The 17,401-nt window shown below is 49.3% G+C and overlaps 1 protein-coding gene across 1 annotated transcript in view; it reads left to right on the forward strand.

The window, feature by feature from the left end:
* AGBL2 (AGBL carboxypeptidase 2) overlaps nucleotides 1–13,322 on the forward strand; it is a 34,973-nt gene extending 21,651 nt beyond the window's left edge. Inside the window, exons 9-15 of the mRNA XM_045291117.1 lie at nucleotides 1,383–1,483; nucleotides 3,840–3,970; nucleotides 7,281–7,347; nucleotides 8,868–8,996; nucleotides 9,398–9,505; nucleotides 11,189–11,278; nucleotides 12,859–13,322. Coding sequence (XP_045147052.1) covers nucleotides 1,383–1,483; nucleotides 3,840–3,970; nucleotides 7,281–7,347; nucleotides 8,868–8,996; nucleotides 9,398–9,505; nucleotides 11,189–11,278; nucleotides 12,859–13,035 — 803 coding nt within the window. The 3' untranslated portion in view covers nucleotides 13,036–13,322. The remainder of the gene's footprint in view (nucleotides 1–1,382; nucleotides 1,484–3,839; nucleotides 3,971–7,280; nucleotides 7,348–8,867; nucleotides 8,997–9,397; nucleotides 9,506–11,188; nucleotides 11,279–12,858) is intronic.
* The last annotated feature ends 4,079 nt before the right edge of the window (nucleotides 13,323–17,401 follow it).

Below are 17,401 nucleotides of genomic sequence, written 5' to 3' on the forward strand. Positions count from 1 at the left end.
CCCCACCCGCCCAGTCTGCTGTGTCTGAGCCCATCGCTGCAACCACCGTGTCGGTCCATCGCACTGAGCCTATTCCTCCTCTTTGCTGACCATCCGCTTGACCCAGCATGGCATTTTCTGTAGAGATTTTCCCCCACTAGTGATATGTCCAAAGCTGGAGAGATGAGGTTGTGCCATCCCCGCTTCTAAGGAGCATTCTAGCTGGACTTCATCCCGGACGGATTTGTTCATTCTCCTGGCAGTCTGTGGCACATCCAATATTCTTCCCAAGACCATCATTCAAAGGCATCCATTCTTCTCCAGGCTTCCCCACGCACTGCCAGCTTTCACAGGCATGGAGGGGAGATTCAGAGGACCGTGGGGCAGGTGGGCCTTACTCCTCCAGGTGGCAGTTTTGATTTTTACTTTGGCTCCTTAAAGAGGTTTTTTGCATCGTATTTCCCAGTGCAGGACGTCATGTGGTCTCCTGACTGCTGCGTCCATGGGTGTGGGTTGTGGGCCCAGGAACAATGAAACCTTGACACCTTCCCTCTTTTCGCCACTTACGTGATGGTGCTTATTTTTGTTTGTTTGTTTTCTTTATGTTGGGATACAATCCAAACTGAAGGCTGTATCCTTTGATCTAAGTCCTATTAATTTTCACAAGCAAAGTTGGGATATATGCATATCTCAGGTTAAGGGGTCTTCCTCCAATCCTGATACTGAGTTCTTCTACAGATAGTCTAATTTCTCAGATTCTTTGTTCAACATTCAGATTGAATAAGTACGGGGAGAGGCTACAATCCTTACAGCCTCTAATGAGACTCCTGGTCTGTGTTAGAAGTTCCTCCCGTACAAAATTAAGTGTTCTAGAATTCCCGTTTCTCCACAATGTTACCCATAATTTGTTATAATCTACACAGCCTTTGCATGGCCAGTGAAGCACAGTAAACATCTTTCTGGTACTCAGAAGCTAAGATCCTTCTGAATCAGCAATGATATCCCTTAGTCCACATTCTCTTCTGAATCCTGCCTAATGGGAAAATGCATACAAAACACTCAGCCTAGTGCCTACTGCAAATAAAACTTCAATAATTAGAGCCACGATCCTGGTGAGCTTTTTAAAAAAATTATCAATGAGTCTTCTGAACCACATTAAAACAGAAATAGAGCTGCCCCATCCAGAAACATAATGATCTGGAAGCAGAGAGGATCCTTATCAAGAGTCATACATCATGAGACCATGGGTGGGCATGCTGGCCCATTTTGTCCTCTCGAGCTTGGGTGCCTGATTTTGCAAAGCCGACTTGTAAAGGCTCGCTCTCGCTAAAAAGAGAGAGAGAGAGAGAGAGAGAGAGTCATAAAGTGACTGGGATTTTGAAATGTTTCTGGGTTCTTTCCAGGCAGTAAAAGAGACACTCACTTTACTCCCGAGGACCTGGAATCCCTAGGCTATCATGTCTGTGATACCCTCCTGGATTTCTGTGACCCCGACCAAACCAAGGTAGGCATGGGGCCTCAAGAATGGAGTGATGTGGGTGAAGGGAGACGAAGGACAGTGTACGATATGAAATAATAATATCTAATTGATCAAGGATATAGGAGGGTAGGAGGGGGGGGAGGGAGAGGAAAATGAGGAGCTTATATCAAGGACTCAAGCAGAAAATGTCTTGGAAATGTTGCCGGCAACACATACACATGTGCTTGATGCAATCAATGTATGGAATGTTATAAGAGCTGTAAGAGCCCCCAATAAAGTGAGAGGGGAAAAATGCAAATGGTGCTGACAGCACAAGTCACTCCAATTAAGTCAAGTTGGAGTCCATGCAGATTGAATCATCTAGTATCACATCCAGGGGCAGTGAGTTCCTCTCATCAGGGCATGCATTGGGCTGCTAACACCAAGGTCAGCAGTGGAAAACCAGCAGCTGCCTCATGGGAGAAAGATGAGGCTTCCTACTCCGGTCAAGAATGACAGTCTCAGAAATCATCAAGAGCAGTGCTAGCCTCTATTTTTCTTATTGTACAAATCAAGCAACACTCTTAAGTGGATGCCCATCTGTCTCACCCCTTGGTGGGGCAATTATAAATATCAGTTTGCCTGTGATGGTCCTGGTCTATATCTGCTGTCCCAGAGTAATCATTAGCATGGTAGGCTTTCTGCTCCCTTAAACACTTACAGTGCTGCTCAGTCCTGTAGCACATATGAGTCAGCACCAGCACAATAGCAGTGAGTGAGAATCATTAACAGCACTCCTGTTCTCTTAAAATTGCCCCAGTTTGAGATTAGCTGATTTAACGAATCACTGTTAATTTGGGGGAGGAGATGATCATGGTATTCTGGCTATGATTTAGAAATATGTATCTCTCTCAAATGAGATACTAACATACTTAAAGGTGGAATCATTCCATCTGTCTGGAATTTACTTCAAAATGACCTGAAAGGAATGAGAATGGATGAGGAGGGGTTCTGCATTAATAGTTGGTGCAGCTGGGTTATGGTACTTGGGAGTTCATTAGAGCGTTACTACCCACAATGCAGTCAACAGACCAGTTGCCTGAGTGTCACCTAGCAACTTGTTAGAGCTGCAGCCTCAGACCCTACCACAGACCCCTGAACCAAGTCGTGTTTTAACACCAGCGCCTGAGAACTACCGAATTATCCGATTGTTTCTACTTTTATATAAGCTTGGGAATTTCCACAATAAAAAGTATAAAAGAAAAAGAAAGGGAGAGATGCCAGCGCGAGCAGCTGTAGGTGAGTCCAAAGGCCGCCTCTGGAATCATGTTTTCCAATGACCTTTCTGCAGGTATTCTAGCCAATGAGATCATCGAGCCCGCCTCGCCCACCCAATCATCAGACGTCCTAATTCACTAAGAAGGCAGAGATTGTCATACCTCCTCCTTCTGCCCTTAGCAGCTCCAATGCTTCCTGCTGCCATTCCTGTTTCAGGAAAGCAGTGTCCTTTCGCTTCTCCCAAACCAACACTGCCCTGGGTGCAGCTAGTGGCCTCCCTGACAGCGTCCCTGTAGTCTTCGCTCCTTCTTTCCTTTCGTCTGTGTCCTCCGCCTTGTCCTCCTCTTACTTCCCCCCAACTGCAGATGTGCTCAGGCTGTCCCTCCCTAAACCAGACACTGACCACCTTTGGCCGGTATCTCCATGTCCTTTCATCACTCAGTTCTTGAAAGGGAGTCTGTGTTCACGGTCAGGAACTTACCCCTCATGCCCTTCCAGAAAAGCTGGTCCTGGGAACATTGCTGATGTGCACCTGTTTAATCAAAATTACCTAACGAAGAATTTGCCCATACTGCGACCTATTATATCATCTTCCAAACTCAGTCACTGCCATCGTGTCAAGCCTGACTCATGGCGACCCTAGAGGACAGGGTAGAAACTGCCCCTGTCAGTTTCTGAGACTGTAACTCTTTAAGGGAGTAGAAAGCCTCCTTTTTCTCCTACTGAACAGCGCATGGTTTCAAACTGATGACCTTGCCGGTAGCAGCAGCCTGATGAGTAACCCACTCCCTCTTAGCCAGAGGCAAAAATCTGAGCAATCCCATTCTTCAGTTTCTTACATTTTCCTACTCAAAACCATGAAGCCAATCATGCCATTACATTGTCTGGGAAGTTTAGCACTGGCCAGAAAGAAGTGGCTAAAGTCGTGCTCACTGATGTGCTGCTCTGGAAAGGCTGTCTACCTGTCCCCCCAGCGCAGGCAATTGGCTTGTCAGCATGTCCTTCACAGCCAGCTTCCCAGTTTATTCCACTTTATGTCCCCAGCAATAATTGACCTTCCAGTGATTTTCAGAGTTCTTAATGTGCAACTATGGGTAGAACAGTGTTTTGTTTCTCTTCACAGTACACAAAGTGTCTAGCCGAGCTGGAAGAGCTCTTACAACAGGAAATCCATAAGAAATTCAGTGACCTTGGAGGAGCCGTGAATTTAGAGGAAAGCTGGAGGGACATCTCTTTGTCTGACATTGAATCCAGGTGACTGACTTCATTTCCAGGGAAAGCCACAGAAGTTCTGTCTTTGTGAACGTTTTTTTTGCTCAGCTGATTGGTTGGTTGGCTGGTCAGTTTGGTTTGGTTTAGTGTAGATTGCTTGGTTGGTGTTGGACCTCAAGTGCAAACACTGAAGAAAGCATACTCCTCCGTCCGAGCACACTTAGGGACACACAATTCCTTCAACCACTGTATACTGAGTCCTGCTTTAGCCTCTGTTCTGGACACTAAGAAGGGGTAGGAACTGGGGCAAGCAGTTCGTGTAGGACCTTGTAGGCCATTGTCAATAAAACCTTTGGCTTTTACTTCACGGGAAATGGAAAGCTTTTGAAAGCTTTTTTTTTTTTTTTATTGCAAACAGTATCTTTATAAATACAAGGGGACTTCAAAAGTTCGTGGGAAAAGTGGAGTTAAAAGAAAAAGATACAACATGTAAACTTTTATTTCTCAACATATGCTATATCAAGTTCAAGACATGTTTACAAGTAATGAGCCGACATTTATTAATGCCTAAGGAACTGATGGTCCTAGAAATGCAGTCTTTTTTTACATTAAGAAAAAAAATTTTTTTTAAGATTAAGAAACAATACCCCACAAGGAAGGGATGAGTCAAACAGGGCACAGTATCGCATCAATGAAACAGACAATATTATTCTGGTTTTTTTGAGGCTCTTAACCCCCTCCACTATCATAACCCCCAGTCCTGCCTTTCAGTTCTGTCTAGACCAGAGCATGTACACTGGTACAGATAAGAGCTCATGACACAGGAACAGAAATGGAAGTAACGATACCAGGAGGGTAAGGGGGAAGGAAGGTGGGGAGAGGTGGGGAGGAATGGGGGAACCGATCACAATGGTCAAAGCATAATCCCCACTCCCAGGGGGATGAACAACTGAAACGTAGGTGAAGGGAGACAGCGGTCAGTGTAAGATATGAAAACAATAGTAATTTGTAATTTATCAAGGGATCACAAGGGTGGAAGGGAGGGAAGGAGGCGGGGAAAAGGAACTGATAACAAGGGCTCAAATAGAAAGTAAATTTTAGAAAATTATGATGGCAACATGTACAAATGTGCTTGATACAATTGATGTATGGAAAGGTAAAAGAGCTGTAAGAGCCTCCAATAAAATGATTAAAGAAAAAAAGAAAAGGAAACATTTCCCATCAGAACTCTCACAAAATTGCCCTGCTTTGATGAGAGGAATAAGCAGGGGCGCATCTTTGAAACCCATTAAAGAGAAAGTTTGCTCAGCTTTAATTTTTCAGTGAGAAGTATATAAGCTAGCTGGATCTATTGAAATGTCTATGGTATTAGCTATTTTTTTAAAATCATTTTATTAGGGGCTCATACAACTCTTATCACAATCCATACACACATCAATTGTGTAAAGTGCATTTGTACATTCATTGCCCTAGCTATTTTTTTATGGTAGATTTTTTTTTTAAATAATTTTATTGGGGCTCGTACAACTCTTATCACAATCCATCCATCCATCCATCATGTCAAGCACATGTGTACATTTGTTGCCATCATCATTCTCAAAACATTTTCTTTCTACTTGAGCCCTCCTTGATATCAGCTCATTTTACTCCCTCCCTCATGAACCCTTGATAATTTATAATTTTTTTAATGTTTTACACTGACCGCTGTTGCCCTTGACCCACTTTTCAGTAGTCTGTCCCCTTGGGAGGGGGTTATATATACATCATTGTGATCGGTTCCCCTTTTCTCCCCCCACCTTCCCCTTCCCCTCCTGGTATTGCTACTCTCATTGGTGGTCCTGAGTGGTTGATCTTCCCTGGATTCCCTGTGTTTGGGCTCTTATCTGTACCCGTGTGCATCTTCTGGACTAGCTGGATTTGTACGGTAGAATTGGGGTCATGATAGTGGGGGCGCGGAGGAAGCTTTAAAGAACTAGAGGAAAATTGTATGTTTCATTGGTGCTACACTGCACCCTGACTGGCTCTTCATGTGACCCTTCTGTGAGGAGATGCCCAATAAATAACTTTTTTGAGCAACATAAATGGCAGCTATACATGTGGGTCTCCCCCGATGGAAACTGGAATCAAATCGACTGCATCGATAGGAAGGGGCGATGGAGAAGCTCAACATGAGCAGCCAAAGCAAGGCAATGAGCTGACTGTGGAGCACACTATCAATTGCTCGTACGTAAGTTCAGGTTGACACTAAAGAAAATTACAAGTCCACCAGAGCCAAAAATACAGCTCTGAGTCTATCCCACCTGAATTTTGAGAACATCTCAAGGATAGATTTAGAGAATTAGACACCAAGGACAGAAGACCATGGATGACCTCAAGAGCATCATCCACGAAGAATGCAAAAAGGTCCTGAGAAAGACAGGAAAGAAAAGACCCAAGTGGGTGTCAGAAGAGCTTCTGAGGCTTGCTCTGGAATGTAGAGCAGCTAAAACTAAAGTAGTGGACGCCAAAGAGCTGAACAGAACATTTCAGAGAGGACATCGTGTTTGGTATAAAGTAGAGGATCAGCATGAACCTCAGCAAGATGGACTGACACCGTAGACGCCACAGAACGCTTATGAGAGTGGTGCAGGCCCGGACAGTATTTCGTTCGATGGTGCATAGACCATTATGAGTCAGGGCCAACGTGCCAGCAACTAACCAGAAGAGTCAGGCAGGGAAAGGGATGGGAGCTTAGACCAGCATGGTGGTGACGGGGTTTGAGTGGGCCACAGTCTAGACAGAATGTGAAGTTACAGCCGTTAGGGTCAGCCCGACGACAGGAGAGAATGAGGAGGAGACAGTCGTGAGCATCTAAGATTTTGAAAGGAAAATTGGAGTGACAGAATTGATGCTTCCGGTCTCGGTTCAATCGATTTCCTTATACAGTCAGCCCCTTGTTACAGAGTAACCTGAGGGTTCCTGGCTGTCTGAATCGGTCCTGGTCAGACCGCTCCCACACAAATCACAGCCCCCCAGCTTGTGCACTGAGACTGCTGCAGCCTCCCCCAGCCACTGCCCAGGGCAGCATTGTCCATCTGGCCAGTCTTCACTTCGTCACACGGATTGAGAAGCCCTTAGTACCAGGGACTCTGCCTCCTTTGTCTATACCCTGGGCCCAACTCCGCCGGGAGTAGGCGTCCAGGATGAATGAGTGAGTGAGTGAGTGAGTGAATGAATGTGCTTGTCCAGAATTCCAGAGTCATTGAGACAAAGATAAGACTAGATACTCTAATCTGTGCAGCGAGGTTGATAGACTTACACTTCCAGAGGCGCTGACAACTTACTGCCCTGCCTTCTTTCTTTTGGGGCACAGCACCAGTGGGTCGGACAGCTCCTGCTCCGATGGTCTCCCAGCCCATCTACTGAGCATAGCAGATGAGGTAAGGCTACAGAGAACGGTATGTAAACATCATGCTAGACCTGGAGGTTGGGGTAGAATTTTGCAGAAAACAACCAGGATTATAATTTCCTTCTATCATCAGAAATTAGAGCCATAGTCCCCTAGCTGGTCACCCTGTCCTGGGGTTTTCATTTCATGCTTTAAAAAATGTGGGGGAATAAACTAGACATTGTTGTTGTTGCCATCGAGTCAGTCTGACACCCAGCGGCCCGGTACACAACAGGAGGAGACACGGCACGGCCCTGTCTCGTCCTCCCCTTGGCCCGTATGCTGTTGATACAGCCACTGGGTCCCTCCAGCTCACCGAGGGGCTCCTACTTGACCAAACGTGATTGGTCTCTCCTGACAATCTGTCTCAAGTACGAAGACGAAGTCTTGAGATCCTTGCTTCTCAGGAGCACTCGGGCCATGCTTCTTCCAAGACGGCTCAGTTTGTCCTTTTAGCAGTCCTGGTACTTGGGATATTTTTCTCCAGCACCACCATTCAAATGCATTGATTACTTTTCTGTCTGGCTGTCTGTCTTAGTCAATGTAAAACAAAACAAAACGCACCACCACCATTTTCTGTCACTTTCTTCTCATGGTGGCTTGTGTGTGGCTGTGTTGCGAGAAGCTATGTCACTGGTCTTTCAAGTGCCAGCGGGGTCGCCCACAGTGAACAGACAGAGCTTCCAGAGGAAGCAGAGACGATGAAGGAGGACTTGGCTCCCCACTTCAGAGGGAGAAGCCACCGAAGACCTCGTGCACAGCTCATGCATAGCACTGCACATGAGGAATGCATGCTAATGCCACAGTTTTCATTAAAGATGAAAACCCCGTTGAGACAACGGTTATTGCAAAGGCCCGTGCTGGCTTGTACGATGGCTGGCGGTGCATATCAAGCCACCCTCCTGCCCCCTCTGCTCACAGGCATTCGCTCTTGGCTCAGATGCCATAAAGCGTCAGTAAAAACAAAATGATTTATTTTGCTTTATTGTGTGAGGGAGCTTCACAAAGAGTTTGTGCACAAAATGGAATTCAAAGAGAATGAAATGTCTCCGTGAACTTTTGGAAGCCCCCTCAGACCCCCCATTTCCTCGTTACCATAGGAACCCTCTCCCTCATAGGATCAGGCCAGGCTGAGGAGCCAGCCAGTCAAACTCTTCCCCGCACTTTCTCCCAGAAGCTTCCCCCACAGAGCAGTTTCTGGACGGCTCGCCTGGCTTCATCTGGGCCACACTGACTGTTTGAGCCACACATCTAAAAGGCAGCCTCACGTGGACCTGGCACTAGTGTGAACCGATTTCATACTGGAAACTACAGAGACCTTGGCCGGGTGGCCTTGGCGGTGTAGCTCGGATAGTGTGCTCTGGGGTTTTTGGATAGCAAGAAGCCGCTGACAAGGGTGCAGGCCTGCCAGGAGGGCTCTGGGCCTGCGTCGAGTGTTCATGAGACTATTGAGCACTGGCAGGCGGGCAGCGCTGGACCCCCTGACGGGTTTCTCTGTCCTTCCTGCAACAGCTGAACCAGAAGAAGAAGATGTATAAGAAGAAGAAGATGAAGAAGCCGCTGCAGACCAGGGGACAGCGGGATGAGCACTATCAGAAGAACAAGTTGAGGCCGGAGTCGCGGCTACCCGAAGGTGGCCGGGTAAGAGCCCTGCTGCCTCTGCCGTCTGCGGGAGGGGGGGGGCAGGAAGCGAGCAGGCGAAGGCTTAGTCACAGACTGCCCACGGTGAGTTCAGAGACTTCACGTCTCAGTTGGGACCAATCTGGACTTTCAGAAGAAAGAGGTGGGGCTGGAAAGGTGTATGTGTGTGCACACGCGGCGTGGGGGTGGGGGGTCGGGGGTTGAGTGGGTGCAGAGTGACTGGGTGGCTGAGGAGCCAGGTCTGACCTCGGGCAGGGACCCCTGGATGGCTTCCTCCTAGTCTTGCCCTTGGCTACTACACCGCTGCTTCCCAGAGCAGGAACGCGCTTTCCGAGGTGGGAACAAATGGTGTCAACTGTGAGTGGATGGTGAAAAGCATTCTCTCTGCTCACTCCTTCTAGGAAAGGGCAGGGTTTGCTTCCACTCTGAAAAAGCAGGCTGCCTTTTCCCAGAAGTCCGAGGCTCCCAGCTCTTCAGTAATGAGACAGAACAAACCAAGATCGAATGAGGTAGCGTTTTTGCTTTCCACTGCATCACAGATGGTCTGCTTCCTCCAGGTAGCGCGTCCCCTGTGCCATCCTCACCTGCCACTGCCACTGGGAGCAGGGGACACTCGAATTGGTGGGGACACTGGCACTCCATTGGACTATTCACCCCCCGACCTCTCGCCTCAAACATGCTCGGTGGTTTGTGATTTAATGTCAAAAACAGCAGAACAGGCTGCTTTCGTAGCCTTTCTACCTACCTTTCATCCTCCTTCCTTCCGTCCGCCTATCCGTCCATCCGTCCATCTGCCCATCCATCCATCCTCAACATATCTTATTGCTCACTACTAAGTGCCGGGCACTCTGCTGGAATAGAACATTGAGCAAAACACTGTGCTGGCCTCAGGGCCTTCGGGACTGCTGGGCATCTGAGCAAGGGCTCAGGAAAGCCTGTCAGAGTAGAGTGCAGTGGGAACAGGCAGGCTCTCCGTCACCTTCTAGATGGCTTTAGGGGCTATAGAGCCAGGGATTCTTAATGACAGTACGACTCTACTTGATATGATGGAACTATTGAATTGTATGAGAGAAACTGTTATAACACATTTAAAAAACTGGGATTCTTTTATGTATGAGCTTCAGTTTAGATACAGTCACAGCTGATTCCTTGTGGCTAGATAGGATACAAGACAGGAGCCTGGTACCTGGTGGCGTGGTGGTTATGCATTGGGCTGCGATCCACATGGTCTGCAGTTCGAAACTCCCATACACAGTGACAGTCTCAGAAACTCACAGCATTGACTAGATGGCAGTGAGTGAGACCGTACAGACAGGGCTCCTTCTGGTGCTGAATGTTGCCCCAGGTTCTGCAATTACAGGGGAACCCCAGCTGTCCCTGTTTGGTATTGAGGGCCACCGTGTCTGGTGTAGGCGAGGGACAGGCCCAAGTATGAACTCTGCCTAGATTCCAGGTGTCAGTCTTCCTAGCTTCATACTCCACAGCGAGGTCACTGCCCCGGCCTTGTTCCTGCCTCTGAAAGGCGTGGTAGCTGGCATCAGGTCAGAGCACAAGGAAACAGCCCACCCCTGGTCCTTGGTACGGCTGAGCCTACTGTGGTGGACACCGTGTCTGCCCATCCTCCTGAGGGCTTCCTTGGCCTTGGATGCCCCTCCACTTTGCCAAACTTGATGTTCCTTTCCACCCATGGCCTCTCCTGATGATGAGCAAGGGAGTCACAGCCTCAGCCTGTGGCCGGCCTGGCTCTCTCTGGCTAACTTGTGGGAAAATATGATCAACAACACCTGAATCACATGGCCGCAGTGAGGCTTAGATGAGAAGACGCGTGTAGAGCGCCTGGCACACACACAGCCATTTGCCACCGAGTCATTTCCAATGCATGGCAACCCCACTGGGGGTCTGTGGGCATTGGGTCACCAGGTCTTTCTTCTGAGGCACCTCTGGATGGATTTTTGGGTAGCAGGCCAGCATGACGTCAGTCGTTTGCACCACTCAGGGCTCCCGAGCACACACCTGGCAGGCGCTTCGTCAATGTTGGCTCTCTCTCCTTCTTCCCATGGGCTGGTTTGGTTGTGTCCTGTCTCCCTCTCCGTGTCTGAGCAGCACCGTGACTCCATGTGCATGAGCACATGTTCTGTCTGGCAGCCCTGTTCCCGTGGGCAGTGCAGTGAGAGTGTGCTTGTTTGCTGCAGGCCTGCTCAAGCGGAAGAGGCCAGGGTGCCTCCCTGGATCCCGCCAAGATGCCCACCCTGCTCCTGATGAAGAGTAAAGAGAGAACACAGGTGCCGTGCGCACTTACATCGTGAGCACACACAGTTGCTGACGGACAGGCTCTCCTACCGCTCTGGTGCACACGGGGATGGCCTTCCACATGCTTGGCCTTCTCGGGTTCATGTTGTTCTGGGGAATGCTCATGGCCCTTGACCCTCTCAGGCTGCAAGCCACCTGACAACCCCGGGACCCAATCTGCAAGGGACCAGAGGAAGCCCTCCCAGAACCCACCCTCAAGCATTTTATGTCCCCGGGTGAATCTGACTCACTTTAACCCAACAGGACGGGTAGTACCTTCCCTGTGGGTTTCCAAGCTTACACCTCTCGATGGGAGTTGGAAGCCTCAACTTTCGCACGCTGAGCAGCTGGTGGTTTCCAATTGCTGTCCTTATGGTTAGCAGCCCCACGTACAACCATTACACCACTAGGGCTCCACTGCTCCGCCACTGCCGCCTTTATCTGGTAGCCCCGTAGCAACACACCAGGGACCCGGTGCGGCTCTCAATTGCCATGGGAGACCATTAGCACGCACCATGTCACTGGCAGTTGTGAGGGCCTCACTCACCAGTACCGAGCCCTGTGAGTGCGTGGGAACCCACATTTATCCCATAACAGCATCTTCCTCATGCATCGGCAGTGATCTGTTCTTCCCTGCGTGGGAGGGGAGAAGGGTGGGGAACTGGCTGGCAAGCCGGCATTGGCAGCAGCCCTGCTTCCCTCCATGGGAGCCTGCTGCTCACCTGGGTCTGCATGGAGCTAAGGTGCAGAACCACCGGGTCCATCCCACGAAGAAGGTCCCGCTGCCTCCCCAGTCCCGTGCGATGCTCTCTTACTCGCTGGGATCCGGGTAGCTCAGGCCTGGGCAGAGCCACATGGGACCCCCGTGCCTTGGGGCTGGTTCGTCAGCAACTAACAACAACTGCCACACATGGAAAACTTGTGGCACCCTGTGAGGACACTAAGGACGTGGTCCCCACCCTTAAGTCAAGGGTCCTCCAGGAAGGGTGACATAAGAGCGCTCACCATGATATCCCTGAAGCTGTTGAGCTGTGAAGAGAGGTTCATATAAAGTCAGCCCAACAGGGGTTCTGCTGACAGACCAACAGGGGAAGCACTTGCCCTTGTTTCCCTCAGCACCCACTGCAAGAAGGCAGTGGGGGCTCAAACCACACCCGTCAATGGAACCAGGCTAGCTAAGCAGTGCCACGTCACTCCGGATCCACGTGGATACCGTGTCCTGGAGGCGTGGGCGCCAAACCTCTGCCTTTACTTCCTCGGCCCACAAGCTTGAGTGTGGTGTGGGCAGGGAGTGTTCAGGAGGGCAGGGTGGCAGGGCCCTCTTTCCCTCCTGCTGATCCACTCTCTGGAGCAAGGAAGTGTCGCAGGAGCCTTGCTTGGCTGCCTGAGGGCCCGACAGATGCTGGCTTTGAGTCTGCCCTCTGATTGGATGCTGGCAACCACTTTGGTATTTGGGGGTAATGCAGATCGATCTCATGCATTTAACCCCATGGACAATCAGCCCCAACCACTAACTCTACGTTTAGAAATCACCGCGCCAAGTGATTCTGACTTCTGTCTCTTGTTTGCACAGAGCAGGAAGGCAGGCTTCCCAGGATCCTGCCCCTTCGCCAAGAGAAGCACCAGCAGCAGCCAAGAGCCTGCGCCAGGCCTGAAACACACCTGGACCAGGAGCTCATACCCTGTCATCAAGAGAGGCCGCCCCACCATGGCTACATACCCGGCCTTGCACATATACACCTACCCGTAGCTGGGCAGGGCCAGCCTCCGAGTGGCGGGTTAAGACACCTTTTCTAGCGAGAGTTGTAGGGTTGGGCTTGGCGCTTCCCTGGATTGTGCACACACCCTGCGGGTCCCTTACCTCTGTGCTTTGACTGTACAGTTGTCCTCCAGGGAGGACCTCCTAAATTATTTTTTTCATAAAGTGAGATTTTTCTTAACAATCTAAAGCAAAGCGTCCTTTGTCAGAACCCCCAGGCCTCCGCGTCACCAGCGACATTCTCCCCCACAGTAGGTGCCAGTGGAGTGCAAATGATCAGAGCCGTCAGTCCTATCCGGGGAGCATGCTCAATGGAAATCAAGAGAATCCTCGAAGGTGGAAATGCTTGCTCAGCCAGTGACGGGCGGGTCCACGCAGAGAGAACACCTCTCTCCCAGCCCAATGTTGTATCTATTGATTTCTCTTGAACTGGTTGTTGATTTCCACCGGTGACTTCATGGTCATGGTCATGGTCATGGTCAAGGTCAAGGTCAGTCAGAGCCATAACACATTCTGGCACTCGGAAGGCTCCGGCCACTGTGCAGATGCTGGCACAGCCCACCCTGGTTGGCCGGGCTGCCCCCGGGCCAGTCAGGCTCAGCTGTCTGGAAGATGTCTGCAGAGGCCAGTGGCCTAGCACCTTCTGCTCAGGGTGCCCCTGAAGCTGCACATCCTGCCCACCCATTAAACCAGTAACTGCCCCCTCCCCCAGGCTGGCTCTAGTTCAGTGTTTCCTAAAGGAGGTGAGCTTTCCAGGGGCACTGCAAAAGCAGACACCCCACACATGGCCCTGGCGATGGGCTCTGTAGAGTCCAAGCGTTGTCAATTGTCGGGATGCTGAGGGTTTTGTTTGTTTTTCTGGAAAGGATGAGGTAGGCCAAATAAGTTGGGCAACTCGTGGTTTAGTTGCACAGAATTCCACCGTTTCTGTCCATTTCTTAGTGGACCATTCTCGGGGAGGATAAGCTCCCCGCCCCCTCTGGAAACTGGCCAAGCGTTCATTTTACTTGATCACAATCTGTTCCTAGAAGCAGCAGCTGACTTCTTTAAAGTATTAAAGAGCAATCAGAGGAAAACAGATATATGTTACAGAGCAAAGATGTCACTTTGAGGCTTCAGGTGCGCCTGACCCCAGCCATGGTATTTTCTTTTCCTCCTTTCTAGGAGTATAAACCTTTTTGTTGCTTTATAAAAAACAGTTTTATGGAGACAGAACCCACCTGTCTTTAATTCAACAATTCGTTCGTGTCAAGAAGCGTTGTGCAATCAGCATAAACTCGTACCGCCTGCCAAGGTGTGACATCTTCTCCTCACCTGGAGGCGGCCTGGTGAACCAAAGCGAAACTCAGAATGTCTCCTGAGGAAGAAGCAGAGCACGCGCAGAACTGACAGAAAAGGGGGTGTGGTTGGGGCTTCGAAGGCAAAGAATGATTATGACCTGCTGCTGCTGCTGGAAAAAAAAGGAATGCCTTCCCTTTCTCCTGGATTTCCCGTTGGCTCCTTGAAGCTGAGCCCTGGGGCCTATGAGGGGCTCAGAAAGAGCATTATTTCAGTGAGCATGTTTAAGGCGTGAGCCCTAGTGACAAAGTACATACCCTCCACGTGTCTAGATTATTGCTGACTTACCCGGGACAAAGGAAGCAACGACCCCCTAAGAACACAGAAAATGCCCCCTGAAAGCTCTTAAGTCCCTGCTGACCCTCAGACCCTATGAAACGGGCTGCTGCTAAAAGCCATCAGAAGACGGCAGTGAGGACAGTCGGCCTGCCCGGTCCCGGAGTGCCCTGGTCCCACAGTGCCTGGAGGACCCAGGGTATGAGAGCTGCCTCTCCACTTCCTGCGGAGTGGTGCGCCAGGGTCTGAGCCCCTACATCGACCCAGTGTTCATGTTTTTCTGACTTTGACCATGGTGATGTGACTTTGATGAAATTTGCCAAATGTTTTAAAAAATAGTTTTGTTGGCATATGCTTTCATATCATACCATTTAATCATATTACGATTTGTGCAATCACCACAATCAAGTTCAGAGCAGGTTCTTCTTGTGCTCATTCTCGTTAGCTCCCATTTCCCTCTATTTCCCCTGCCATGCCCCTAGGCAGTCATTGATCCGCTCATTCTCTCTCGGCACTGCCGATGCCGGACTTCATATACAGAAATCATGTGAAACACAGACCGGAAACAAAAGCCCCACAACAATGACCAGACAAACAACCAAAGAAACTATTAAAAACTGAAACAACCTTAGAATGGAACGAAAGGGAGAACAAATGCTGAGGTGTTCCATTTTAACCTCACTCCATCTGCCACCATTGACTTTACAATGCTCTTTGTCTTCCGCGAAGCTATCCACGAACCTCGACTACAGCCAGGGAAGTCACCAGAGACAATCTGCGTGGGGACAAGGCAATGGAGCTTGGGGCTTCCACTGTCGTCCATGACCTTGTACAAACCTGTTGTCACAATTTAAGCTCTGGTACCATTCCGTCCTTCAGATTTGAATTTCACTATTTACAATCCTTGGATCACACAGGCTGGTGTGCTTCTTCCATGTGGATTTGACACGTCACTTACATGGCTGAAAATATTCTCGGGGGCGGGGCGTGTTTGGATGAAAGTTTACAGAGTGAATTAGTTCTCCAGCAATTTGTACAGAGTTTGTCATGTGGCACCTGCAGTCCCCTCAGTGTAACCGCACTCTGCCCACTTCTCCTTGGGTTCTCTCTTTCCATTCAGCCTTCTCTTGACCCTTCCTGACTTCCAAGCGTTGTTTTTAGGCTACATATTTTCTTCCCCGAGCTCATCAAGAGAAGGAATATGCTGAGCGAATGAGGAGGTTGCAGAACCAAGGATATGGAGAAACCAACCCGTGATGCCTGGGAGAGCAGGCTGGAGGCAGGGTTACCTACTGGTTGCCATGGGGTCGATTTGACTCATGGCAACACCATGCATTTCAGAATAGACCGGCTCCCCAGAGGGCTTTCAGTGGCTGTGGTCTTTTGGAAGTCAGTGGCCTGCACATTGGTAAGGTGTGGATCCGTGACATCTGAAAGTGGATGGCCACTAATGGATAAAACCCGAATGTGTGAATTTGTGAAGACTAATGTGGTAGTTACATAACCTGGTGTCAATTTGAGAGGATTACCAGTGAAGGGGTGGAGTCTGGCCTGTCAATCAAGATATAACCAATGAGACCTCTGTGTGGGCATGGCCTTCTCCTGAGAATTCTGGGAACTCCTGTTTTTCCTCCTTGGAGGCGAGAGACACTTCTCTCTCTCTCTCTCTCTCTCTCTCTCTCTGCTCATTCCCTGGGAGAGACATTGCAACTGACAAGACACATGGAACTATCTATACTAGTGCCCGGGACTAGAGAAGCCACATGGACCTACCCTGATGCAACCAGACCTCTGTAGCTGGAGAAGCCACGTAGAGACCCCTGCTAGCACTGAGAGGCTTACAACGCCACCAGATCCAAAGACTTTCTATCCACTGGCCTGTGATCATCCTGCATTTGGCTTCATTGCATGTGTTTCGTGAGTCTGAAGAGGACTTTATAGATCGGTATCAGACATGTGGGCTAATATTGGACTTAGGGCTTGGACTGGACTGGGTTGGGATGCTTTCTTAATGTACAATTACCCTTTATATAAAACTCTCTCATACACATGAGTTTCTATGGATTTGTTTCTCTAGTCTTCGGACTAACATAACTAATTGCATCAAGGAGCAGATGAAATCCATCAAAGAATTGGGTGACGTGTCACCAATTTGCAGCAGAGCTGGCCTGGCAGAGCACATCATGGACAAGTACAGCTGGGCGACTGATGGGGAGAGCCAAGCTTCCCGCTAACCGAGAGGGTGGCTTCTGCATTTCAGGCATGTTGGATTTGCCATGACTGTTTCTATCTGTTGTACAAGTTCTTTCCTTTGTACTATTGAAATCGACACGTTCACATCACATTTTAAGCGGAACTGCCCCCCGCCCCCCAACACTTTTCCCTGAGGGCATTTTCCCCACCCTCGCCTCGGCCTGAGGTCATCTGTTTGGACATCCCAATGGAATGCAGGTTTGTAAGAGCCCTGTGAGCAATTCTTGTCTAAACTCCCCTCTGCCCTTGTCAAGGGATGCTGTCAGTCTGTCCCTCAGGGACAGGAGTGTCCATTCCCTTCCCTGGGTAGGAGGACAAGCCAGAGAGGAAATCCAGGAATAGGGTCATAAACCAAGGTGCCTGAAATCTTTTTTTTTTAAGTCATTTTATTTGGGGCTCATACAACTCTTATCACAATCCATACACACATCAATTGTGTAAAGCGCATTTGTACATTCATTGCCCTCATCATTCTCAAAACATTCCTCTC

This window comes from Echinops telfairi, unplaced genomic scaffold (assembly GCF_000313985.2).
Source record: "Echinops telfairi isolate 266 unplaced genomic scaffold, ASM31398v2 ScPeMD7_60;HRSCAF=208, whole genome shotgun sequence".
NCBI lineage: Eukaryota > Metazoa > Chordata > Mammalia > Afrosoricida > Tenrecidae > Echinops > Echinops telfairi.